The sequence below is a fragment of the Musca domestica genome, unplaced genomic scaffold (genome assembly GCF_030504385.1).
Source record: "Musca domestica strain aabys unplaced genomic scaffold, Musca_domestica.polishedcontigs.V.1.1 33, whole genome shotgun sequence".
In the NCBI taxonomy this organism is placed as follows: domain Eukaryota; kingdom Metazoa; phylum Arthropoda; class Insecta; order Diptera; family Muscidae; genus Musca; species Musca domestica.
Window position 1 is genome coordinate 1,982,224 of NW_026712312.1, and position 27,539 is coordinate 2,009,762.

General features: G+C 35.3%; 4 protein-coding genes across 5 annotated transcripts in view; 2 read left to right on the plus strand and 2 right to left on the minus strand.

Annotated features, from left to right (window-relative positions):
* The first annotated feature begins 3,449 nt into the window (after window positions 1-3,449).
* LOC101897763 (non-structural maintenance of chromosomes element 1 homolog) lies at window positions 3,450-4,836 on the plus strand. The gene is made up of 3 exons (XM_005186933.4): window positions 3,450-4,080; window positions 4,143-4,627; window positions 4,687-4,836. The coding sequence occupies exons 1-3, from the start codon at window positions 3,981-3,983 to the stop codon at window positions 4,816-4,818; spliced, it is 717 nt and encodes a 238-aa protein (XP_005186990.2). The 5' UTR covers window positions 3,450-3,980; the 3' UTR covers window positions 4,819-4,836.
* A 36-nt stretch (window positions 4,837-4,872) lies between these two features.
* LOC101897590 (cyclin-dependent kinase 20) lies at window positions 4,873-6,549 on the minus strand. The gene is made up of 6 exons (XM_005186932.3): window positions 6,284-6,549; window positions 5,853-6,041; window positions 5,545-5,784; window positions 5,221-5,327; window positions 5,040-5,163; window positions 4,873-4,979 (listed from the first exon to the last, which is right to left on the minus strand). The coding sequence occupies exons 1-6, from the start codon at window positions 6,482-6,484 to the stop codon at window positions 4,950-4,952; spliced, it is 891 nt and encodes a 296-aa protein (XP_005186989.1). The 5' UTR covers window positions 6,485-6,549; the 3' UTR covers window positions 4,873-4,949.
* LOC101898908 (protein dispatched) overlaps window positions 5,927-27,539 on the minus strand; it is a 66,790-nt gene continuing 45,177 nt past the window's right edge. The window contains exon 11 of the mRNA XM_059125526.1: window positions 5,927-6,041. The gene's annotated coding sequence lies outside the window, so the exon portion shown is untranslated. The remainder of the gene's footprint in view (window positions 6,042-27,539) is intronic.
* On the plus strand, window positions 8,391-27,321 carry LOC101901494 (gamma-aminobutyric acid type B receptor subunit 2). 2 transcript variants are annotated; one of them, XM_059125527.1, is made up of 15 exons: window positions 8,391-8,543; window positions 10,922-11,199; window positions 12,896-13,377; window positions 13,430-13,610; window positions 13,669-13,887; window positions 13,950-14,090; window positions 15,785-15,939; window positions 16,005-16,368; window positions 16,430-16,540; window positions 16,607-16,843; window positions 23,342-23,714; window positions 25,109-25,214; window positions 25,272-25,617; window positions 25,684-25,849; window positions 26,403-27,321. In XM_059125527.1, the coding sequence occupies exons 2-15, from the start codon at window positions 10,954-10,956 to the stop codon at window positions 27,041-27,043; spliced, it is 3,768 nt and encodes a 1,255-aa protein (XP_058981510.1). In that variant the 5' UTR covers window positions 8,391-8,543; window positions 10,922-10,953; the 3' UTR covers window positions 27,044-27,321. The 2 variants fall into 2 exon arrangements, with proteins under 2 accessions (XP_058981510.1, XP_058981511.1); XM_059125528.1 differs by having other exon boundaries at window positions 16,607-16,831.

Genomic DNA, 27,539 nt, shown 5'->3' on the forward strand with positions numbered 1-27,539 from the left:
ACATTCTTACAGGTTCTTTATTTTTTTAAATAAGGTCCTTTCACTGTATTTTCTGTGTGAATTGGGAATAAGCTAATGATAATGTGAAGTTATCAATAATTACAGAATTTTTCTTACCCAAAGGATCACTGGTTTCTCACTATTTATAGAACCAAAAAAAAAAAACATTCCTGGAACGATTTTCATTCATTGAACAATAACGCTAGCAATGAAACAGTTCGTGGAAAGAGAAAAATTATTTATTTGGGAACAACTCTAGTTTAGTAAAAACTCTTAGATTTTTTCGAAATTTTTTCCAGAGGTAGGTATTTTTACGCTGATCCCGGGAAACTATTTTTTTCTTGGGGGACGGACCCGGGACCCCAGATTTTTGACCCGAAAGTCCGGGATCAAGACCCCGCCTGGACCCGGATCCACTTACCCGATATAGACAATATGGGTATCGATTGAAAGCTTATGGAAATACCTATCCAACAAGTGGTCACATGAAGGGGTAAATTCTCATGGTTCGGAAGTTATAGTCAAATTATCGATTTTTTGGACCCGAATTTTTTATGAAACCCCCAAAAAGTCAAAAAAGGGCCCATTATGGGGGTCAACAAAATTGCTTCCAAATTATAGCTGACATTCTTACCTTTCCAAGATGCTACAATTTGTGCTAATACCTTTTTCGGTTCCAGAGATATGGGTCTTTCCATCCGCATAACCCGATTCTAACCAGTTCATTAAAATGATGTTTTTAATAAAAAAAAGTGTTTATTTCGCGTAGCAGTCGTCGGAATAACAAAAGTTTTCTAAATTTGGCACTTTTTGTAAATAGCCGGCCTTCGGCCGGGGCTTGAGATTTTCTCCTCTTGGTATGTCCTACACCGGATAACGCGAACCAAAGTTTCCTAATTTGGATACCTTTTTTTAGGTAGCCGGCCTTCGGCCGGGGCTTGAGATTTTCTCCTCTGGGTATGTCCTAAACCGGCTAACGCGAACCAAAGTTTTCTAAGTTTGACACTTTTTGTATATAGCCGGCCTTCGGCCGGGGCTTGAGATTTTCTCCTCTGGGTATGTCCCACACGGGCTAACGCGAACCAAAGTTTTCTAAATTTGACACTTTTTGTAAGTAGCCGGCCTTCGGCCGGGGCTTGAGATTTTCTCCTTTGGGTATGTCCTACACCGGCTAACGCGAACCAAAGATTTTTGAATTTCATTCTTACGCAAAATATACCTTTTTTATTGTTATGCGGATGGAAAGACCCATATCTCTGGACTCAGTAAAGGTATTAGCACAAATTGAACCTTTTTGGAAAGGTAGAAGTGTCAGCTATAATTTGGCATCAATTTTGTTGTCCCCCATAATGGACCTTTTTTTGACTTTTTGGGGGTTTTATAAAAAATCCGGGTCCAAAAAATCGATAATTTGACTATAACTTCCGAACCGTAACATCTTACCCCATCATGTGACCACTTGTTGGATAGGTATTTTCATAAGCTTTCCAAAGATACCCATATTGTCTATATCGGGTAAGTGGATCCGGGTCTAGTCGGGGTCTTGATCCCGGACTTTCGGGTCAAAAATCTGGGGTCCCGGGTCCGTCCCCCAAGAAAAAAATAGTTTCCCTGGATCATGGTTAAAATACCTACCACTGAAAAAATTTTCGAAAAATTTGAAGAGTTTTTACTAAACTAGAGTTAAGCCTTTATTTGTCCATCTTATTTTTGTTTTATTTTATTGGAAACGGATTAAGGCAACCTCTTCAAACCGCTGTCAGTAAAAGCAGTATCCAGATGATGGTGGTCAAGGAAATTATACTCCTAGTTGTCATTTCCCCTTAATAAATTGGCACACAATTTATGGTGAATGTTAGTTTGAAAGAAGAAGATGACATTATTTGCGTTTCCGCGGTCGTTCCTGTAAAAAAATCATATGCCCAACTTCATTTTCTTTTTTATTTTATTGGGAATGATTTAAGCAACTTCTTCAGAAGCTAGTGGATGGTGGTTCAGGAAATATACTCCTAGTTAGTCCCTGGCCCTTATTAAATTTGTTAATAATTCTTCGTGAATGTTAGTCTGAAAGAGGAAGAAGAATACATTGTGTTTTCCCTGTTGTTTTTTGTACAAAAATCATTTGCCCGCCTACAGTTTCCCTTTTATTTTATTAAAAATAGTTTAAAACAACGGCATAAGTTGAGTTTAGGGGCTATGCTTGGATTGACCTGAAATTTTTACCGCAGGTAGGTATTTGTAACCTGATTACGGCAATATAATTTTTTTGTGGGGGAAATACCCGGTTACCCGGTTATTCGACCCAAAAGTTCGGATACAACATCCGGTTTATATCCGGTTCTACGTAACCGATATCAATAAAATGGGTATCATTTGAAAGCTTATGAAAATACCTATCCAACAAGTGGTCATATGACGGGGTTGCTGGAACCGGTTTCGGAGAAATTTAGGAAAATGTGCATTTTTGTATGAGTAATTTTTGAAAAACCCATAAAAACTCGAAAATGGACCCATTATAGGGTCTTAAAATCTATACACAATATTATAGCTAACACTATTGCCTTTCCAAAATGGTGTCACATGTGTTGATATCTTTTGTAGTTCCGAAGATATTGACTTTTAAAGTCGTTACTTATGAAAGCAGTTTGAGTGAACCCAAGTTTTGTGTCGGGTTTAACGTTCTTGTTAATCTGCTTTGTTTTTAATTTGGTGTTGTTAGAATATTATGGATCGCGTAGTCGGTGTTGGACATATCCCAGAGGAGAAAATCTTAAGCCCCGGCCGAAGGCCGGCTGCTTACAAAAATTACAATTTTTAGAAAAACTATGGATCGCGTAGCCGGTGTTGGACATACCCCAGAGGAGAAAATCTTAAGCCCCGGCCGAAGGCCGGCTACTTTCGAAAACTACAGTTTTTAGGAAACTATTGATCGCGTAGCCGGTGTTGGACATACCCCAGAGGAGAAAATCTTAAGCCCCGGCCGAAGGCCGGCTACTTCCAAAAATTACAATTTTTAGAAAAACTATGGATCGCGTAGCTGGTGTTGGACATACCCTAGAGGAGAAAATCTTAAGCCCCGGCCGAAGGCCGGCTACTTACAAAAATTACAATTTTTAGAAAAACTATGGATCGCGTAGCCGGTGTTGGACATACCCTAGAGGAGAAAATCTTAAGCCCCGGCCGAAGGCCGGCTACTTACAAAATGTACAATTTTTAGAAAAACTATGGATCGCGTAGCCGGTGTTGGACATACCCCAGAGGAGAAAATCTTAAGCCCCGGCCGAAGGCCGGTTGCTTAAAAAAGCTATAAAGGTCAAAGTCAAATGCATCTAGACTGGAGAAAAATATAATTTAATGAATTCTATCGGAACCACAAAAGATATCAACACATATGACACCATTTTGGAAAGGCAATAGCGTTAGCTATAATATAGTGTATAGATTTTAAGACCCTATAATGGGTCCATTTTCGAGTTTTTATAGGTTTTTCAAAAAGTACTCATACAAAAATGCAAATTTTCCTAAATTTCTCCGAAACCGGTTCCAGCAACCCCGTCATATGACCACTTGTTGGATAGGTATTTTCATAAGCTTTCAAATGATACCCATTTTATTGATATCGGTTACGTAGAACCGGATACAAACCGGATGTTGTATTCGAACTTTTGGGTCGAATAACCGGGTAACCGGGTATTTCCCCCACAAAAAAATTACATTGCCGTAATCAGGTTACAAATACCTACCTGCGGTAAAAATTTCAAAATGATCCGAGCATAGCCCCTAAACTCAACTTGCTCCAAAACAACTTTTTCAATCAATCAGTCATGGATGTGTGCAGCAAATTTATTTATTTAGTTTGTCATTTTCCCTTAATAACTGAGTTCCCAATTCACAGTGAATGTTAGTTTGAAAGAAGAAGATCTCTTTTGTGTTTTTCCCGGTCGTTTTTGTAAAATAATCTTCCTCCCGCTTTCACATCAATGGAAAAGGTTAAAAAGCAACTGCTTCAGGCAGCCATCAATCATGGCAGTATGCCAATGGATATGGTAACAGAAATTATTGCGAAACTATGCGATGCATGTAAGAACTTCGTACCCGACATCCAAAATCTAGTTTCTTAACTCTTTCCCATTTGTATTTAGACGATGTTCGAGTACCCGATAGTCCAACAGCTTTAAAGGGAGTCATTGTAGAGATTGATACAGAGCTGCGAAAATATGATCAAACCTTACAGTTTGTCAAACATCCACTGGATGGAACAGAGTATTTGGTGTTTGGCATGCTTACTTCTAATTTGGCGTGTAAATTTCAACCCCAGTACACGGATACAGAACGCAATTATTTTCACAAACTTCTCGAATCGCTGGTTAGCAGTGATGATTACGGATTTGTTTGGAATGATATATATAGTGTCGCCAATCTCATACCGGCCAATGTACAACGACCCCTGACCAAACAGCGTATACAAGATCTAGAATCCATATGGACGGCGCAGGGATATTTTTTGCAAAAAGAAGATAAAATCTATTTGGGACCGCGTACCATGGTGGAGTATAGTAATTATTTGAAACAGCATTTTCCAGATTTTATAAAAGATTGTATTCTATGCCAACGCATTGTTTATTGGGTAAGTGTGGTGGCTTATCAAAATCCAGAATTTTTGATAAGTTTTTGTTTTCATTACAGGATGTAAAATGTTCCGAGTGTCAGGTGAAATTGCACCGAGAATGTATTAGAAAATACCTCATCAAAAAATCAACATGTCCTGGCTGTAAGAGAACTTGGAACACACGCCTAAGTTTGCCACAAAATAATTAGCTGGGATTTTTATACTCTTTAAAGAATGAATTTGCCAAAATATTTTTTATATAAATAATTATTTATGTTTTATTAAATATAACCATTGTTTCCATAGTAAAATAATAAAATTTTATTGAACTCGTTTCTATCTACCTTTGAAAGTATTCATGTTTTGTGGCCTGAAAAATAAATGCTATTTATTATTCAATCATTATATTATTAAAAATTTGCTGATTTACCTCTTCAGCCGTTAGCCGATTTTTTGGATTATAAACCACAAGATTGGATACCAAGTTAATTTCAGCAGCATATGTACAGCTTGGAAAAAGATTATCCCAGTGCATACCTACAGCATTTGGGAATCTAAAATGTAATTAATATTTAATTTATCTTCCCATGAAAATTATATTCGTTTATTACCTTATTTTATTATAGTCCGGTAGAGAAGTCAATTCTGGCCATTCGGTTAGCCGGGGTGTACCCAAAGTGCGTATCACAAGAGCCAGCTGTTCAATATCAGTCGTGCCCTAATAACAAAAACCTAATTAGTTGGGCATATATATTTATGGCCGGTTGTTGTATGACGATTTGAAAGTGCATTCGAAGAAAAACATATATTCCTTATATGTCTCTTATTTCTAATCTTATTTTATTTATAACATAAAAAATATGTTTTTCTTTAGAGTTCACCACAAAGTTTGATGTTGTTTTTTTTTTAATTTTCACAAAAGAAATTCAACACACCGCAAACAATGGAACGCCTCTCAGCATTTCGGCTATAACACAACCAGATGCCCACATATCTACGGGAGGGCCATATTTTTGGCTACCCCACAGTATTTCCGGAGCCCTATACCATCGAGTGGAAACCTGTGGTGAATACAGCCGTCCCTCATCTTCGGGAAAGTACAGACGTGCCAAACCGAAATCTGCTATTTTGAGGATTTCATTTTCGCTGATCAAAAGGTTGGCTGGTTTAATATCCTATGGCAAAATAGATTATAAAAATAATTAAGAGTCAAATATTTGAATATTTGAATTCGAATACTTACTCTGTGGATTATATCTAATTTGTGTAAATATTCAATGCCCTTTAGCATCATTAGAGAGAATTTTCGCACCTGCTGTCTACTCAAGGGACTGACTTCATTTTTCAGTTTGCCATATAGAGTCTCGGGCATATATTCTAGGACCAGCGACAAACCAATAACATCGGGAAACACATCAATTATGTTAATGATCTAGAAGGGCAAAAATTTTCAATTGCGTCGAATTAAAACAAAGAAGCAATTCCGTTCATTGGGTGGATAACAGAGACATTTTTTGAGCACCATTCCTAAAAAAACTGTCACTATTTCTGTTGTTTTTCGAAATGCATTTATGCCTATGCATTTCATATTTACAATCAAAAATTTTAAACAATTTCCATTTTGGCTCAATTAGCATATTTCAACATTGAATCAATACTTGCAACCACTCTTACATATTCACTTTTCGATAGTTGTAATGTTTTTATTTCCCTTAAAGTATTCAAGGATATATTGCCAAATTTATTTTTCAGAGCGACTTTTTTAATTGCCACCGGACACTTGCGATGCAAATCCAATGCTTTAAACACACATCCATGGACACCTTCTCCGATTTTTTCCAATATTTTATAACGGCTTGGAGCATAATCTTCCATGGTCTTGAGAATTACATCGAACACTAGGTACGATACAATTTATGTTTTCACCCCGTTCCAATATGAATTGTTGTTGTTGTAACATGGTTGTCATAGACAACCATATTGTCCTCTAAAGCGGTGTTGTTAGATACCAATATCAAAAGTATTGACCATATTAAGGGGTGGTTCTTGCCAATCGGGCTATCGAGGGTATATGTTTTTAATTTTTTTTCGAGGAAAATCGACAGTTAAAGTTAGAAAATTTTCATTCGTCAAATAATGCTATCATAATAATAATAATAATAATAATAATAATAATAATAATAATAATAATAATAATAATAATAAAAACAATAATAATAATAATAACAATAATAATAATAATAATAATAATAATAATAATAATAATAATAATAATAATAATAATAATAATAATAATAATAATAATAATAATAATAATAATAATAATAATAATAATAATAATAATAATAATAATAATAATAATCATAATCATAATCATAATCATATTCATAATAATAATAATAATAATAATAATAATAATAATAATAATAATAATAATAATAATAATAATAATAATAATAATAATAATAATAATAATAATAATAATAATAATAATAATAATGAAAATAATAATGACAATAATAATGAAAATAATAATGACAATAATAATGACAATAATAATAATAATAATAATAATAATAATAATAATAATAATAATAATAATAATAATAATAATAATAATAATAATAATAATAATAATAAAATAATAATAATAATAATAATAATAATAATAATAATAATAATAATAATAATAATCATATTCATAATAATAATAATAATAATAATAATAATAATAATAATAATAATAATAATAATAATAATATAATAATAATAATAATAATAATAATAATAATAATAATAATAATAATAATAATAATAATAATAAAATAAAATAATAATAATAATAATAATAATAATAATAATAATAATAATAATAATAATAATAATAATAATATAATAATAATAAAAATAATAATAATAATAATAATAATAATAATAATAATAATAATAACAATAATAATAATAATAATAATAATAATAATAATAATAATAATAATAATAATAATAATAATAATAATAATAATAATAATAATAATAATAATAATCATATTCATAATAATAATAATAATAATAATAATAATAATAATAATAATAAAAATAATAATAATAATAATAATAATAATAATAATAATAATAATAATAATAATAATAATAATAATAATAATAATAATAATAATAATAATAATAATAATAATAATAATAATAATAATAATAATAATAATAATAATAATAATAACAATAATAACTTTTTTGACTTTTGACTTTTCCTTACTGGTTTATTAAATTAATTTATAACGTCTATTTTATTTAAAGATTGTTTTTTTTAACGACTATAATATTGTGGTTAAATATATTTACTTTTTCCGATTTAAAGACCCAATAATCCTACCATTTCCATTTAATATACGTTACATGTCCCTTCTTAATCCCTTTTCCATTCCCTTTCCCTTTTGTGTTGTTGTATTCACAACGAAACGAATCATTTTACCATTCCCTCTTTTGGGGTCAATGACAAATTTCCATTTTTGACCTCCATTCATTCAAGGCAAAAAAGTACTTAACGTTGTTGTCAACTTTATTTGTTTACGTTTGCAGGCATCAAAACAAAACAGCAAATGTTGAGAATTGAGAATCAAAACAAAATCTTCCAAAAACAACCGCTCTTCACAGTTTGTTTACAAACAAACCTGTTGAAATGTTTACATCTATTTTTGTAAATAAATAAACCATTTTGGTGTGTCAAAAAATAGCGCATGCCCAGAGCCTATCCTTACAAGGATGTGTCACTAAAATGTCATTTTACTGAGATACACAATTTTCACTTACATTCCTTTGGTAGAAAATTTCTCAGTTAATGTCTTAAAATTTAATGTGAAAAATAATTAAGAAAACAACATAAGAAATAGTTAAAAATGTCTTTACGAAATATTTAAAGGTGAATAAAAAGATAATGAAATTTTGAAAAAGGACTTATTGAGATCAACTTCGAAATATTTTAAACAGTAATTGTGTTTTGAAAGCTGTGGCTTTTTACTAAAAGTTTATTTAAGAAGTTAATGAAAACCAAAATTAAAAATTAATGCAAAACATTTTTTAAGTAGCTGTTTTATTGTGGGTGTAGCTCTTCTTTCAGTAACTAATAGAGTATTTAAAATAATAGTGTCTAATATATAAAAGTGTAAAATCAGCCTTGAAGCAGGTACAGACCTTCATATATTCTGCCATTTCAGATTTACCTGATGCCAGTGTTACATTATTTTTATATCAGAAAAGAATGGAAATTTTTAGAAATTTTTTAAATTGATTTAAAAAAATTTAATTTATTTAAATTTTCAACTTACTCAAATAAGGAAAATTGTAAACATAATTAAACATTTCATACATCAGTAAAGCTATGTTTACGTTACAACTTTTTGAAGGGTTATCCTTAACTTTAAAAGGATATATTTGCAGTGAGATGAAAACTGCAACCAACTTCAGACTGCTGTCATTTCTAAGCCACTCGTCCGACAGCTGTTTAAATTATTCCAGTGACAGCTCATTATATTTTTCACAAGCGTACAAAAGCATTTTGGTGAGAATTTTCCGGAAAAAAAGTTATTCGTGATGGAATTCAAGCGTGATAGTGTGATTTCTTTATATTTGGCTGAAAAACCAGAAGCAGATATGGTCCGAAAAGTAAAGAAGTGACTTGATCGAAACACGCGTCGCAGTGGCCGAAAAATGGCCCGCGAGCTTAACATATCGCAATATTCCATTCGGCAAATATTTAAAAATGAGCTCGGGGTAAAGCCTTTAAAATTCCAAAAAGTGTAAGAATTTACACCGCAACAGAAAGAAAATAGACTCAAAAGAGCTAAAGAGTTGCTTCGCTTGGCCGAAAAAGTGGTGAACTGCCAAATTTGGTTTTCTCCGATGATAAAACATTTGTTGACCAGCAACGAGGTCAGCTGAAAATGTGCACCTTCCGTTGGCCACCAGAACTCAAGCGCCGGCCATGGTGATGGTGTGATGGCCGCCATAACAGCCGATGGTCGCTCGTATTAATCGACCGTGGCATCAGAATAAATGACGAATATTATCGCAAAAATATTCTGGAGGGTGTATTAAAGCCTTAGGCAAACGATCATAAAATTCGAAATAAGCATCCGATTCTCTTCATATTTAACAAATCCCATTATTTTTACCAACACAAGAACTGCTATGAAGGTGGATTATATCGTTCCAGTACTTCGGGCGGACTAGATCGACTCCAAATGTCCTGAAACGGATTTGGACCAAAGAGACCTAGGGCCCAAACCCTATTTCGATAAGGCACGTTTTGGCCGTATCAATTATCCTCTGTAGCCATATGGCTGGGGTATAAAAAGGCGTAGTTCATAGTTCAGTATACTTCCTGAACGTATGAGTGACTTCATAAATTGTATATGTCTCATACCAATCGGAGTCCACGGAACTAGAAACTTTTTCGTTCGATCGTAATAGATTGGCACATCCGAATTCCAGAAATAAAAAATAAAAGTAAAATTTTTTCAAGTTCCTTCAAAATATCCTCCACCATTTTGAAGGAACATGAAAAATGTCGAAAAAAAAAATTCTAAATAATTACCTCTCAAATGAGATCCCTTATATGGAGGCTATACGAAGACGTGTTCCTACACAAGTATTTTTTTAGTACCAATTACAAATACCGAATTTGAAACAATTCCGGTGAATAATGTCGTTAAAATCATCAACATACCGAATATCGGGAGGTATCCTTATATGGGGGCTATACGAAGAGTTGGGCCTGCATTCGCAATTTTTTGTCATAGGCTGTAGCACCTATTATGAACTAAAAATACGAAATTTTAAATGATTCCGGTAAAAATATCGCTAAAATCATTAGAATACCGAATATTGGGAGGTACCGTTATATGGGGGATTTATGAAGACGGGGACCTATATGGACCATTTACGAATTTAACCTGCCGACTTACAAAATAAACATGTATGTCAAATTTCAGCCCTCTATCTCAATTCGTTCTTAAGTTATTACAACAGACAGACACACACAGACAGATGGACATCACTAAATCGACTTAGAATTTTACCCTGATCAAGATAATGTTGGGGTCTGAGGGGAGGGTATAAAAATGTGGAAGAGGCTATTGAATAGTGGAGTTGGAAATTTTAATCTCCAAATTTTTCAAAAAAAATTGTGGAAGAGAGGACAGGTTACCCCTCCTTTTTGGTTACTGGAAATGGTTATCATTCAGTCCTTTTTTCTTCCTTTTTATAAAAAATGGTTATTTTTTTAATTTCCAATTTCAGAATACGTGCGCGTCCAATCACAAGCCATCAAAATGCAGTTGGCGCCATTCATAATTCCCCTTACCTTACTCTTGACATTTACGACGACCACGTACGCCAGAACAGCCAAAAGATCTGATGTCTATATTGCGGGATTTTTTCCCTATGGCGATGGGGTTGAAAACTCCGATACTGGGCGCGGTGTAATGCCCAGTGTCAAGTTGGCATTGTCACATGTCAATGAACATCCCAGGATATTGACCAACTATCGCCTGCACATGTGGTGGAATGATACAGAGGTAAGTTAAATTAAAAAAAAAAAACTCCAGCATTTGGAACGAATTTGGCAATTCTGAAAAACAATAAAATCCGATAAAAATTCTGTAACTGTAACTTGTAATAATTCCGGTGAATAATGTCGCTAAAATCATCGAAATACCGAATATCGGGAGGTGGACATGAACAGACAATCTCCTATCATAGGCTTTAGCATCCATTACGAACATCAAATACCAAATTTGAAACAATTCCGGTAAATAATGTCGCTAAAATCATCAAAATACCGAATATCGGGAGGTATCGTTATATGGGGGCTACACGAAGACGTGGACCTGCATAGACAATTTTCTGTCATAGGCTGTAGCATCCATTACGAACATCAAATTCCAAATTCGAAACAATTCCGGTGAATTATGCCACGAAAATCATCAAAATACCGAATATCGGGAGGTACCGTTATATGGGGGCTACACGAAAACGTGGACCGGCATGGCCCACTTACGAACTTAACCTGCCTACTGGTAAACTATGCATGTATGCAAAATTTTAGCCTTCTATCTCAATTCGTTCGAAAGATAGCGCGATTACAACAGACGGACATCGCTAGATCGTCTTAGAATTTTACGCTGTTCCAGAATATATATACTTTGTAGAGTCTATTATGAAAAAAATTATTGAAAAACATTCAGTATTTTTCAATTTTTATCCGGAAAATAGTTATTTAATGGCGAAATGAAATGTTGAATGCCTATTATCGGACGAAGTATTAGATTATGGCCTAAATACTTTAAACATATCCACATTGTTCTCAAAACAGCTGATTTTTTTTAAATTAGACTTGTCATTAGGTGTGTCTGGTTACCCTAAAATTTGTAACAATTGTTACAAATTTTTACTGGAAGTCGTCTGTTAACCCGAAAGTTCTGCAAAAGAGAGCGGTTGGAGAGAGAAATTTTGACAGTTCTTTCAGTGAGAGTTTGCAAATTCTTGCTGGACAAATTTCTTCTTGCAATCACTTGCAACTCTTCTTCTTCTCGTTCATCGACATTCAATCAGATGTTTTCTATTGTTTGTTTATTTATTTTTGTGCTTTCAATTTGAAAATATTTTTTTGGAATTAGCAAGACTAATAGTTTTTGGAGGACAACTTTACAAAATGTGAAAAACGTAAATGTTAATATGTAATAAGAAAATAAAAGACTATTTCCAACATTTTTATTTAAAAAACTTGTAAAATTAGTATTGCTTCCTTTGTTTTAATTCTCCTTATGGGGGACAAATTGCTTTGTTTTGAAAAATCAGCTGATTAGTTGCAAGCTTTTGCAGGAATACCGTCTGTTTACTTTTCGCATTTTCCTTGCAAAAGAGAATAAAACTACCTTACTCTCTCAGAAAGAAGTTGCTGGACAATTCCTGCTGGAAAAGTAACCAGACACACCTATTAGCATAACCATATAAAAACAGCTGTTCACACCAATTTGTGACACACCATAATGCCATAGCCGTAACCGTTACCGTAGATTCCATAACGCCATAGCCATAACCCTTACCGTAGATATCTGTTTAATTTTGGTTTTCTGTCGTAATCATAACAAAACGGTTATCGTACTCACCAAATATTTAATTCTTTGTCTCTCTCTCTGCCGTAACCATAACAAAACGGTAATTGGACTCACCAAATATTTAATTCTTTCTCTCTCTCCCACTCTCTTCAAGTGCAATGCTGCCGTTGGTGTCAAATCATTTTTCGACATGATGCATTCGGGGCCGAATAAATTAATGCTGTTTGGGGCTGCTTGTACTCATGTCACGGATCCCATTGCCAAGGCCAGTAAACATTGGCATTTGACACAGCTCTCGTATGCCGACACCCATCCCATGTTTACCAAAGATGCTTTTCCCAACTTCTTTCGGGTGGTACCCTCCGAGAATGCATTCAATGCACCACGTTTAGCGCTGCTCAAGGAGTTCAATTGGACGCGTGTGGGCACATTGTATCAGAATGAGCCACGCTATTCGTTGCCTCACAATCACATGGTAGCCGATTTAGATTCCATGGAATTGGAGGTGGTTGAAACGCAGAGTTTTGTCAATGATGTGAGCGAATCACTAAAGAAGTTACGGGAAAAGGATGTTCGTATTATTTTGGGTAATTTCAATGAGCATTTTGCCCGCAAGGTCTTCTGTGAGGCTTACAAGTAAGTAATTGAAGTAAAAAAACGAACAATTCTAATTTTGGTTTATTTTCAGACTTGATATGTATGGCAGATCGTATCAGTGGTTGATAATGGCCACATACTCCACGGAATGGTGGAATACCACCATTGACATGGACTGCTCGGTGGAGGAATTGATACAGGCCGTGGAGGGCACAATGATGGTGGATTTGTTGCCCTTGTCCACAAGTGGAGATATAACAATTGCAGGCATTGTAGGTCTTAAAAAGAAGATTTTTCTAGAAATTTTTTAAAAATTCCTTCATTTTCCAGACCGCCGATGAATATCTCTCGGAGTACGACAGCTTACGCGGCAATGAATATTCCCGTTTCCATGGCTATACCTACGATGGAATTTGGGCCGCCGCATTGGCCATTCAATATGTGGCCCAGAAACGCGAAGATTTCCTAACACATTTCGATTATCGCGGCAAGGAGTGGGAAAATGTTTTCCTGGAGGCCTTGCGCAATACCTCCTTTGAGGGTGTAACGGTATGAAGATTTGAGTTTCAATTGTTTATATTTGAAAATAAGACGCTGTGTTATCTTTCCAGGGTCCAGTGCGTTTTTACAACAATGAACGCAAAGCCAACATTTTGATCAATCAATTCCAATTGGGACAGGTAGAGAAGATAGGTGAATTTCATTCACAACAGAATCATTTGGATTTAACATTGGGAAAACCTGTGAAATGGGTAAGTTATAATTTTCAATTTTGGAGTATGGAGGGTTTGCAAAATTAGGCTTAAAAAATAGACGATTGGTCCTTGAAAATTTTACTAAAAAAATGCACGATTATTCCTTATTTTTGAAAAAAATATTTTTTTAGAAAACCCACGATTGGTCCTTGTAAAAATATTTTTTTAGAAAACCCACGATTGGTCCTTGAAAAAATATTTTTTTAGAAAACCCACGATTGGTCCTTGAAAAAATATTTTTTTAGAAAACCCACGATAGGTCCTTGAAAAAATATTTTTTTAGAAAACCCACGATTGGTCCTTGTAAAAATATTTTTTTAGAAAACCCACGATTGGTCCTTAAAAAAATATTTTTTTAGAAAATCCACGATTGGTCCTTGAAAAAATATTTTTTTAGAAAACCCACGATTGGTCCTTAAACAAATAATTATTTAGGAAACCCACGATTGAAAAAATTTTTTTTAATTAATCCACGATTATTGTGGTCTCATTGAAAAATGTTCTTATAAATCTACGATTATTGCTCCCAAAGACCTTTGTGGGGGAGGTACCAGTAGCAATAGTCCGATCTCTACCATCTATACAGGGTGAGAAAAAGAAGAACTGCAACAAAGTTAAACGCCATAATTTTTACTTTTTTTTCAATTTTATTAAATGATGCCAAAGGTGACCAATTCGAAAAAATCTAAACTTATTCTAAAATTTGATGCTATTTCCGATTTGATGCTCATTATATTGTTTCATTGGCCGTTTGAAGGCCATATCGGAAATAGCATCAAATTTTAGAATAAGTTTGGATTTTTTCGACTTGGTCACCTTTGGCGCGAATTATGGCCTTCAAACGGCCAATGAAACAATATAATGAGCTGTCACTGGAATAATTTTAACAGCTGTCGGACAAGTGTCTTAGAAATGACAGCCGTCTGAAATTGGTTGCAGTTTTTTCATCTCACCCTTTTTGCCCTCTCCAGCCATATGGCTGAGGGTATAAAAATCCTCGATTAGTCCTTAAAAAAATATTCCGAAAGAAATCCAGAATTACAGGTCTGTCTAAAAATCCACAATTGTTGGTCCTTGGAAAATATTCATAAAAATTCCACCATTATTGATTGCTGATGGTCCTGAAACTTCTATAAATGTAGAAGAGTTCTTTAAAAATAATCTTAAATAAACACGAATATTGGTCTGTTGGGAACTGAAAAAAAAATTTAAAAGATCCAAGGTTTTTGGTTTGACGTCCTTGAAAATGTATTTTTCAAAATTTTATGAATATTGGCATCATTATCGTTGAAAAAATAAACCCAAAAATAAATCCTCGATTGGTCTTTGAGAAAAAATATTCTTAAAAAATCCATTATTGTTGGCATCATTATCCTTAAAATTATATCCTCGATTAGTCCTTGAAAAAATATTCTTAAAAAAACCCCACGATCTGTTGAACTATAAGAAAATATTTTAAAATAATTATTGGTCTGATGGTTCTTGAAAAAAAAATATTCCTTAAAATCCACAATGGTTCTAATGGTTCTTTAAAAAATATTCCTTAAAAATCCACAATTCTTGGTCTTAGAATCCTCGGAAAATATTCATAAGAATTTTTACGATTGTTGATCTGATGGTCCTGGAAAATAATAACCCTTTGAAAACTTTTGCTTTGGTTTCCATTTATTTTTATTATTTTTTCAATTCAGGTTGGCAAAACCCCGCCCAAGGATCGCACTTTGATCTATATCGAACACAGTCAAGTGAATCTCACCATATATATTATATCGGCCAGTGCCTCGGTTGTTGGAATGATTATTGCCTGTGTCTTTCTGGCCTTCAACATAAAATACAGAAATCAAAGGTAAGGGAATTTCATTTGATTTTTACCTGCGGCAATTTTCAATATTTCTCCCCCTCCCTTTTCAGATACATCAAAATGTCAAGTCCCCACTTGAATAATTTAATAATTGTCGGCTGCCTGCTGACCTATATGAGTGTTATATTTTTGGGTCTGGACACAACATTGAGCAGTGTGGCCGCCTTTCCCTATATTTGTACGGCCAGGGCATGGATTTTGATGGCCGGGTTTAGTTTGGCATTTGGTGCCATGTTCTCGAAGACATGGCGTGTTCATTCAATATTTACGGATTTGAAATTGAACAAGAAGGTGATTAAGGACTATCAGCTGTTTATGGTTGTGGGAATTTTGTTGTTTATTGATATTGCCATAATAACGACATGGCAAATAGCGGATCCATTTTATCGTGACACAAAGCAATTGGAACCAAGGGTAAGTGGATCACTCTTAAAAAGGGAATATTTTGAAATCAAAGTAATATAATCCATTACAGCATCACGAGCACATGGACGATGTCTTGGTAATACCAGAAAACGAATATTGCCAATCGGAACACATGACAATATTCGTTAGCATTATTTATGCCTACAAAGGCTTGTTACTGGTAAGTTTTTGGGGCAGGAAAATAAAAATATTTCAAAATTCCGATTAATGTTGTAATTTCCTTCAGGTCTTTGGCGCCTTTTTGGCCTGGGAAACGCGTCACGTTTCCATACCAGCCCTCAATGACTCCAAACACATTGGCTTCTCCGTCTACAATGTGTTCATCACGTGCATAGCTGGGGCCGCCATCTCGCTGGTCTTGTCGGATCGCAAAGATTTAGTTTTTGTCTTACTCTCATTTTTTATAATTTTTTGTACGACAGCCACTTTGTGTTTGGTGTTCGTACCGAAAGTAAGACTGGTAGTAAGGAAGTTTTGTAGTTTTTGTCCTTGTATTTATGCATAACAATATTTTGATTTCGTATTTTTTTCATTATTTCTTTGATTTGGATTGGAATGATGTGATGATGATGACGAAAAGAAACGTGCGTGGCTTATCTAGTGATTTAAATACGAATGCATTTTTTTCCTTTGAAACTAGTTGAGAAGAAAATTTAGCAAAATATTTAAATGATCATGCATGCATTGGGATTAGTCTGTAGTTACATAATATTCCAAAATTTGTAGCAATTTTTGCAAATAGTTACTGGAAGTCGTCTGTTAACATAGAAGTTTTCCAGAAGAGAGCGCTTTGAAAGAGAATATTTGTCAGTGAGAGTCTGCCGCATAAATGTTTTCTCTTAATCAGTTACATCTCTCTCCTTTTTTCTGCGCCACTCAATTAGCTGTTTTTGATTTATTTTTTCTAGAAACAGTTTAAAAACATTTTTATTTTTAAGGGTTATTTTAGACAATTTTAAGGCAATATCAGAGTCAAAGGCGTTGATTTTAGATAATTTCAAGACAATATCAGATTTTGAAACCAAGACGTGTTTTTTAAAGTATTTTTGAAGGCACTTTTAAGTCCCAAATGTGGAGAGAGAGACCTGTTTTGTTAAAGGATTTTTGAGGCCATAATTTTCGAGGGCAATTTCAAGCCCCAAAGGCGATGGTTTTTAAAGGATTTTCGGCACTTTCAAGCCCAAAGGCGTGGATTTTTTAAAGGATTTTCGAGGGTACTTTTAAGCCCCGAGACCTGGATTTTTTAAAGGATTTTCGAGGGCACTTTCATGCCCCAAGACATAGATTTTTTAAAGGATTTTCGAGGGTGCTTTTAAGCCCCAAGACCTGGATTTTTTAAAGGATTTTCAAGGGCACTTTAAAGCCCCAAGACGTGGATTTTTTAAAAGGATTTTCGAAGGCACTTTTAAGCCCAGAAGGCGTGGATTTCTAAAAGGATTTTCGAAGGCACTTTTAAGCCCAGAAGGCGTGGATTTCTAAAAGGATTTTCGAAGGCACTTTTAAGCCCAGAAGGCGTGGATTTTTTAAAGGATTTTCGAGGGCAATTTCAAGCCACAAGACGTAGATTTTTTAAAGGACTTTCGAGGACAATTTCAAGCCACAAGACGTATATTTTTCAAGGAGCTTTCGAGGGCAATATCAAGCCACAAGACGTATATTTTTCAAGGAGCTTTCGACGGCAATATAAAGCCACAAGACGTGGAAGAAAGTTTTCAAGCCCCCAGACGTCGATTTTTAAAGGATATTCAAGTGCACTTACAAGTCCCAAAGGCGGGGATTTTTTAAAGGATTTTCGATGGCAATTTCAAGCCACAAGACGTGGAATTTTTAAAGGATTTTCGAGGGCAATTTCAAGCCATTTCGAGGGAAATGTTAAGCCCCAAGACGTAAATTTCTTAAAGAATTTTCGAGGGCACTTTAAAGCCACAATGCGTGGATTTTTTAAAGGATTTTCGAGGGCAATTTCAAGCCACAAGACGTGGAATTTTTAAAGGATTTTCGAGGGCAATTTCAAGCCACAAGACGTGGAATTTTTAAAGGATTTTCGAGGGCAATTTCAAGCCACAAGACGTGGAATTTTTAAAGGATTTTCGAGGGCAATTTCAAGCCACAAGACGTGGAATTTTTAAAGGATTTTCGAGGGCAATTTCAAGCCACAAGACGTGGAATTTTTAAAGGATTTTCGAGGGCAATTTCAAGCCACAAGACGTGGAATTTTTAAAGGATTTTCGAGGGCAATTTCAAGCCACAAGACGTGGAATTTTTAAAGGATTTTCGAGGGCAATTTCAAGCCACAAGACGTGGAATTTTTAAAGGATTTTCGAGGGCAATTTCAAGCCACAAGACGTGGAATTTTTAAAGGATTTTCGAGGGCAATTTCAAGCCACAAGACGTGGAATTTTTAAAGGATTTTCGAGGGCAATTTCAAGCCACAAGACGTGGAATTTTTAAAGGATTTTCGAGGGCAATTTCAAGCCACAAGACGTGGAATTTTTAAAGGATTTTCGAGGGCAATTTCAAGCCACAAGACGTGGAATTTTTAAAGGATTTTCGAGGGCAATTTCAAGCCACAAGACGTGGAATTTTTAAAGGATTTTCGAGGGCAATTTCAAGCCACAAGACGTGGAATTTTTAAAGGATTTTCGAGGGCAATTTCAAGCCACAACACGTGGAATTTTTAAAGGATTTTCGAGGGCAATTTCAAGCCACAAGACGTGGAATTTTTAAAGGATTTTCGAGGGCAATTTCAAGCCACAAGACGTGGAATTTTTAAAGGATTTTCGAGGGCAATTTCAAGCCACAAGACGTGGAATTTTTAAAGGATTTTCGAGGGCAATTTCAAGCCACAAGACGTGGAATTTTTAAAGGATTTTCGAGGGCAATTTCAAGCCACAAGACGTGGAATTTTTAAAGGATTTTCGAGGGCAATTTCAAGCCACAAGACGTGGAATTTTTAAAGGATTTTCGAGGGCAATTTCAAGCCACAAGACGTGGAATTTTTAAAGGATTTTCGAGGGCAATTTCAAGCCACAAGACGTGGAATTTTTAAAGGATTTTCAAGGGCAATTTCAAGCCACAAGACGTGGAATTTTTAAAGGATTTTCAAGGGCAATTTCAAGCCACAAGACGTGGAATTTTTAAAGGATTTTCGAGGGCAATTTCAAGCCACAAGACGTGGAATTTTTAAAGGATTTTCGAGGGCAATTTCAAGCCACAAGACGTGGAATTTTTAAAGGATTTTCGAGGGCAATTTCAAGCCACAAGACGTGGAATTTTTAAAGGATTTTCGAGGGCAATTTCAAGCCACAAGACGTGGAATTTTTAAAGGATTTTCGAGGGCAATTTCAAGCCACAAGACGTGGAATTTTTAAAGGATTTTCGAGGGCAATTTCAAGCCACAAGACGTGGAATTTTTAAAGGATTTTCGAGGGCAATTTCAAGCCACAAGACGTGGAATTTTTAAAGGATTTTCGAGGGCAATTTCAAGCCACAAGACGTGGAATTTTTAAAGGATTTTCGAGGGCAATTTCAAGCCACAAGACGTGGAATTTTTAAAGGATTTTCGAGGGCAATTTCAAGCCACAAGACGTGGAATTTTTAAAGGATTTTCGAGGGCAATTTCAAGCCACAAGACGTGGAATTTTTAAAGGATTTTCGAGGGCAATTTCAAGCCACAAGACGTGGAATTTTTAAAGGATTTTCGAGGGCAATTTCAAGCCACAAGACGTGGAATTTTTAAAGGATTTTCGAGGGCAATTTCAAGCCACAAGACGTGGAATTTTTAAAGGATTTTCGAGGGCAATTTCAAGCCACAAGACGTGGAATTTTTAAAGGATTTTCGAGGGCAATTTCAAGCCACAAGACGTGGAATTTTTAAAGGATTTTCGAGGGCAATTTCAAGCCACAAGACGTGGAATTTTTAAAGGATTTTCGAGGGCAATTTCAAGCCACAAGACGTGGAATTTTTAAAGGATTTTCGAGGGCAATTTCAAGCCACAAGACGTGGAATTTTTAAAGGATTTTCGAGGGCAATTTCAAGCCACAAGACGTGGAATTTTTAAAGGATTTTCGAGGGCAATTTCAAGCCACAAGACGTGGAATTTTTAAAGGATTTTCGAGGGCAATTTCAAGCCACAAGACGTGGAATTTTTAAAGGATTTTCGAGGGCACTTTCATGCCCAAGACGTGAATTTTTTAAAGGATTTTCGAGGGTACTTTTAAGCCGCAAGACCTGGATTTTTTAAAGGATTTTCGAGGGTACTTTTAAACCGCAAGACCTGTATTTTTTTTAAGGATTTTCAAGTCACTTTCATTCCCCAAGACGTGGATTTTTTAAAGTATTTTCGAGGGCAATTTCAAGTCCCAACAGCGGGAATTTTTTAAAGGACTTTTGAAGGCTCTTTCAAGTCCCAAAGGCAAGGATTTTTTAAAGGATTTTCGAAGGCACTTTCAAGCCCGAAAGACATCGATTTTTTAAATGATTTTCGAGGGCAATTTTAAGCCCGAAAGGCGTGGATTTTTTAAAGGATTTTCGAAGGCACTTTTAAGCCCCAAGACATCGATTTTTTAAATGATTTTCGAGGGCAATTTCAAGCCCCAACAGCGGGAATTTTTTAAAGGACTTTTGAAGGCTTTTTTAAAGGATTTTCAAAGGCACTTTCAAGCCCGAAAGACATCGATTTTTTAAATGATTTTCGAGGACAATTTCAAGCCCCAAAGGTGTGGATTTTTTTAAAGGATTTTCGAAGGCACTTTTAAGCCCCGAAGCCGTGGATTTTTTAAAGGATCCCTGTCAAATATTGCCCAATTTTCTCTAGCGTAGCATAGAAGCGTTGCTAGGTCCCATCCCCGACTATATGTGTACTTATGACTAATCCCAATGCAATCGCTCATATACCCCCCGATGATGATATATACAATACATTTGCATGAATAGTTAAAAACAACATCGATGAGAAGGAATATACATATATTTTTTTAAACTTTTAATAACAATATAATTTCCAATATTTACTTACATTTTAATAATTACAATAGCATTTGAAATATTTACGGTATGTGAATATAAAATATGTATGTATGTATGTATATACATTTGCAAATATTGTAAAATGGCTATGTTCGGCTGGATCGCTCGGCGTCACAATTCGCGTGACGAGAGAATGCTGCTTAAGGCAAGGATGATCATGAGGAGAATAGACAAAAAAAAAAAAGATCGGATAAATTACGTGTACTGACAACGTATAATTTCTCTTGCTGTTTGGAAGGGAAAATGGTTGCATTGTTCGGGCTTAGGTTCTATTTTATATTTTTTTATTTATAAATATTTTTTCATAAACCAATCTAACTTAACCAAATCGCAGACACACAATAATTCTTATCGATTCCTTATTATAAAAATATGTTCACTTATCCGTAAACATACAATGTTAGCAGCTCATATAATCGTACCGAAAATATGGCGCCCAACGTGGGGCATCTTCTAAAATTATTCTAAAATGAAAAATCTTCTCAGTTACATCTTACCGGAGGGTAAGAAACATTTTTTTATCTTTCTTACGAAAATAGAGAAAAAAGTACAAAAAAAAATTAAATTTCTGAGATTATAAAAATGAGCTCCTCTCATTCACACTGTTTTAGAATCTCCCCAGGCAACATTATTTTTCCAAATTCGGAAAAAACTCTGCACAAATTTCTTATACTGATGTCGAACGAACACGGAGCATAATTGTTTACAATTGCCCACGTGTTTTGAAAAAAAAAATCGAAAAGAATATAGAGTTTTGTGATGAATTCGATTAGAATTCGCAAAAGAAAAAAGGAAAATTGGGAAAATGTTTGTATATTTGATACGAAATTTAGAAAAAAAATTTGAATTTGTTCTATAGTTTTATCCGAAACATGGGAAAAATGCGATTAATTCATTCGAAAATCTCAGAAAAATAGGATGTTTGATAAGACATTCGGAAGTGTGTCGGATGTTGGATCTAAAATTCTCAAAATTCTGAGAAAAATATTAATATTTTCGATAGTTTAATTCTAAAATCGAAAAAAAATTTAACTAATTTTTTCGAATTTCGGAAAATTGTCGGAAAAAGTCTAATATTTTCGGGATTGACCGAAAAAATTGGAAACTTTGGGCGAACAAAAAAAAAAGTAAAAACCAGGTAAGTTCGGCACGGCCAAACTTTTAATACCCTCCACCATTTGGAAGGAAAAAATTACGAAAACTACCACTTAAATGAAAACTGTTATATGGGGACTATACGAAAACCTGGCTGTAGTATCCATATCGAACCTCAAATACTAAATTTGAAACAATTCCGGTGAATAATACTGCTAAAATCACCAAAATACCGAAAATAGGAAGGTACCAGTTTACGGGGGCTCACAAAAGGTCGTAATTTTCCAAAAAAAAAAATCTTTTACTGCACAGAAAGGGAAATAATATTGTGATTTTGGTCCAACTTTACGAATCCTAATATTTGCATCAGTGCTAGGCCAGGTGCGAAAATGGATAATGTTGGTCCACTCCATGAAGTAAGAAATTAACGCTCTATTCCAGAAACTGCGAGGATCTTCTAGTATCATTTTTTTTTATCAGTGATTATTTTTTAGAAGGTGTCCAGCCGAATTCAAAGCCGTTCTACTTCTAATTCAATGACAAGAAATGCTTGATTGCCATTTTTATATGTCCTTGTACTTTGTTATGTGTACTAACCCGAAAAATAACCCAAAAAATAGCTTTGCTGTGCTGTATGAAAAAAGTACTAACCAATTTTCGTTTTTTTTTAGTAATATTTTGTTATAAATAGAAAAAGCAACTATTCATGCAACCCACCACTATCTTAAATAACAATACACACATAAACATACAATAGAACAACAAAAAAAAGAGATTTTTAAAGAATATAACCTCAAATAATTCATCCTCTTTTATACACCACCATCTCTTGTCTAGTTGGTGGAATTGAAACGTAATCCCCAAGGTGTGGTCGATAAACGTGTCCGGGCCACTCTCAGGCCAATGTCGAAGAATCGCCGTGACTCCTCGGTCTGTGAGTTGGAACAACGTTTGCGTGAAGTTAAGAACACAAATTGTCGTTTCCGCAAAGCTCTGATGGAAAAGGAGAATGAACTGCAGGCTTTGATAAAGAAACTGGGACCAGAGGCCCGCAAATGGATAGATGGTGTCACCTGTGGCTCTGGTGGCGGTGGCAGTGTTGGCGGTGATACGGAACCGATTTTGGGCAGCAATACTGGTGGTGGTGGAATCAATGATACGGCTCGTCTGTCGGCACCACCTGTTAGGCGAGATATGCCAAGCACAACGGGTATGTATTGAGAGAATTTTTAACTTGATTTTTCTAATTTTGTCCACTAAAAACGAGGACCTATAGTTGCATAAAGACAACGTGTCGTTCTTGGTTGAGAGGCAGAAAATTATTATAAAAATATTTCTTAAGGAATACTTGTGATAATATGACTTAACCTAACCTGTTATCACTGGGATGACGCAACAACGGCAAGTTGTTGTGTTCTTCGGTATTGGCTTCAAATCAAACGCACAATGGTATCTCTATAGTTTCACTTTCTCTCTCTCTTTCTCTGAGACCAAGAGAACATCGATCATAGGCAGAATCAATGTTATGGCATTACCAGCATAGAAAAAAAGGAGAGACGACGTACATGGGAATTGCCTTCAAGAGCAAGTATTAGTGCTGCCCTTGTAGCGTTTTTCCCACGAACACAAAAAAATGGCGCCCAACGTGGGGAATCTTGTAATAGGCTTGGAAATATTATCAGCCTGACATTGTATCAAATTGGGACGAAAGCTGTATCCTTTTACTTTCATCAAAGTCTACTCAGTCACATCTTGTGGGAGAGTAAGCTTTTGTACCGATTGGGACCTTAAAATACGAAATTTAAAACAATTCAAAATACCGAATAAAGGGAGGTACCGTTATATGTGAGGTATACGAAGACGTCGACCTGCATATACAATTTTCTGTCATAGGTTGAACGAACTACAAATACGAAAGTTGAAACAATTCCTTTCTATAATGTCTCTAATACCATAAAAAAGGAATATTTGGAGGTACCGTTGTATAGGGGCAGTACGAATTCGCTGACCAGCGTAAATAATTTTTTGTCATAGGTTGATGCACCCTTTAACATCTTCCAATACGAGATTCGAAACGATTCCGGTCTATATTGTCGTTGAAATCATCAAAAACCCCAATATAGGGATGTACCGATATATGGAGGCTATATGAAGACCTGGACCTGCATAGGAAATATTTTGTGTTACAGACTGTAGTACCCATTACGAACTATTATTACGAAATTTTAAATGATTCCGGTGAACATTGTGGCTAAACTCATAAAAATATCGAATATAGAGAGGTATCGATATATGGGTTCTATACGAAAACCTGGACCAGCAAAGGCAATTTTCTGTCATAGACTGTAGTACCCATTTGGAACTTCAAATACGAAATTTAAAACAATTCCGGTGAATAATGTCGGTAAAATCATAAAAGTGAAACAAAAGAAATCATGTGTGCAGAATACTCGGAAACTTTTCTGGAGAAACAGTAAACAATCTCGACCAAAAAAATCGGTTATCAGAGCTTTCGGAAAAATGTTACCTGGCCTACATGAATGATCGAGCTATGCAAATGTTAGTTCAAGCTTTCATTGAATTCTTCGCATTTTTCTCTTTCAGAAATTACCGAGCTAACATCAGTGGATAGTGTCACCTCGACACATGTCGAAATGGATAATTCCTTGATGTCGGTACAGTCCACCACCGTGGCACCATCATTACCACCGTATGTATTTCGCATTTCATTCAAATTTCATGTTACCAACTTAAATTTTTCTCCCAGCAAAAAGAATGTCAAGCGCCAGGATAGTCAACCGCAGACGCCATATCAACCCCCACAGCAGCCACCGCTACCGACAAAAACCCATCATGTTATGCAGCAACCCATACAACAACAGCTACAGCAACAACTTCAGCAACAGGCACAATTTCAGCAACAACAGCTACAACAACAACAGGCGAAACAATGTAACGATGCCACACGTCGTCATGTTGATAAACGTAATTCGGTTTCGGCTCAAACCGATGTCAGTATTGGGTCCATGTCTAGTCTAAAACGCCAGGAATGTAATAATGTTCATCGTGAGGATTCAACATTGCGGGAGAGGCGTCAATCCACTTCATCAAGGGTGGGAGGAAGATTTTTAAATTCAATTTAATAGTTCTCATTTGTTTCTTTTTTTTTTTTTTGATAGCATTATGACAATGGCACCCAGACTCCCACATCTCGAGCGAAATATTCGAACAACAATCATCGAAATTCTTCGACTAATGTTTCAGCATCTCAGACAGAATTGAATAATACCTGTCCACATAGCGGCGGCGGCGGCAGTCATGGCAAAAACAATAACAGCGTCAAAAGTAAGTATCACCCACTTGGTTAAGACTAGTTCAAGTGAATGGTTCACTGAAAAGAACCTATGAACTAGTTGCATATGGTTAATTTGAATTCATTGAACTAAGATCAGCGACAGAGTACATAATTTCACGATCCATGGAATATAGTACTAGATAGAGAATTACGATCAGGAAATATGTAAATGGGGATCTTAATATTCCAAAAAAAGACACAACGTGGCTGCAAGATACCAGGAAAAGCAATTCTTCCAATTCTTTAACATATGTTAGAGACATATCTGTGCTCGAAAAAAGTAAAGTTTGATTTCCAATTTTTTCAGCTTAAGTAACAGTTCAAAATTGTACAGAAATATCCGGTTTTTGAGGAGAACTCTCTCAAGCATTCCAGTATATTTCGAGTATTTTTCAATCCCGAGTAACATCGAGCAAATTTGGGTTCTGATTACCTATTTATCATAAAAACATGATCACTTACCAGTGAATAAACTAGTTTAAACCCAATGGGATGAACATAGAAAAAAGTATCGAAAATAACCACTCTCTTCTTCAATTGCAGCTCCCGTAGCATCCGACTCCCGTCGTGTCAGCATGGGCTCAGCTTTGAAATCGAATTTCGTTGTGTCCCAAAGTGATTTATGGGATACCCATACATTGTCGCATGCCAAACAACATTCGCGACAATCGCCCCGTAACTATGCCAGTCCCCAGCGATGCTCCGAACACAGTCATATCGTACCCACAACCTATGATCAAATAACTTCACCCATACAACGTTCTGTTTCGGAAAAGAATCGCAACAAACATCGTCACAAACCGCAAAAGGGCACCGTGTGCCAGAGTGAAACGGACAGTGAACGAGAACGTGAACCGACACCACCCAGTACCCAGTGTATGCAACAGCGTAAGGCAAATCGTACCAATATTCAGCATGCTGCCCATCACCACTCATCGCCCATGATTGCCCCGGACAAACAACGCACGACGAATAACAACAATAAACATCGTGGCATGAAAGCCGATTCTTCGTCGATGTATGGTGCCAGTTCGGAAACGGAACTACTCGATGGTGAAACTGCCATATTGCCGATATTCCGGAAATTGCTTACCGAGAAAAGTCCAAATTATCGTGGCCGCAATGTGGTGGGGCAGAGTTGCCCGAATATATCAATTAAATGCGATATTGTGGAATATTTGTAGTTGAATTTTATGCAGCAGAGGAAAGAAATACCATGCAATTCTTTTTTTTTTTCAAATTACAACCACACCCACACACTAACAACTAAATGCATACGAATCTAATTCAAGCTACCGAGCAATCTTACGAAAAAAATAAACTAAGTAAAAATATGAAACGAAATAGTCCCATTTCCTAAAACCAAAAAAAATAAAACAAGTCACGAATGCAAGAAGATGTTCGCTTAGAGACAAAACTTGATGTTTTAAAAGAAGATTTAAATAAAGTAATAAAAATTCGAGTTTTATTTTTAGAGGTTAATCAGGGATTGTAAATTAAATCGATTCATAGGCAGAATTTACTTACCCAGTAGCCTCTGTATGGCTTCATAAAGAGTTAGACAGTGGCAGAGTAAATGCTCCACCGTCTCAGTTTCCTCCTCGTCCTGACAGAGCCTGCAGTATTTGGTGTCGTTGCCCCTTTACTTTGAAGTCCTTGGCCCTTATGTTACAGTGACCT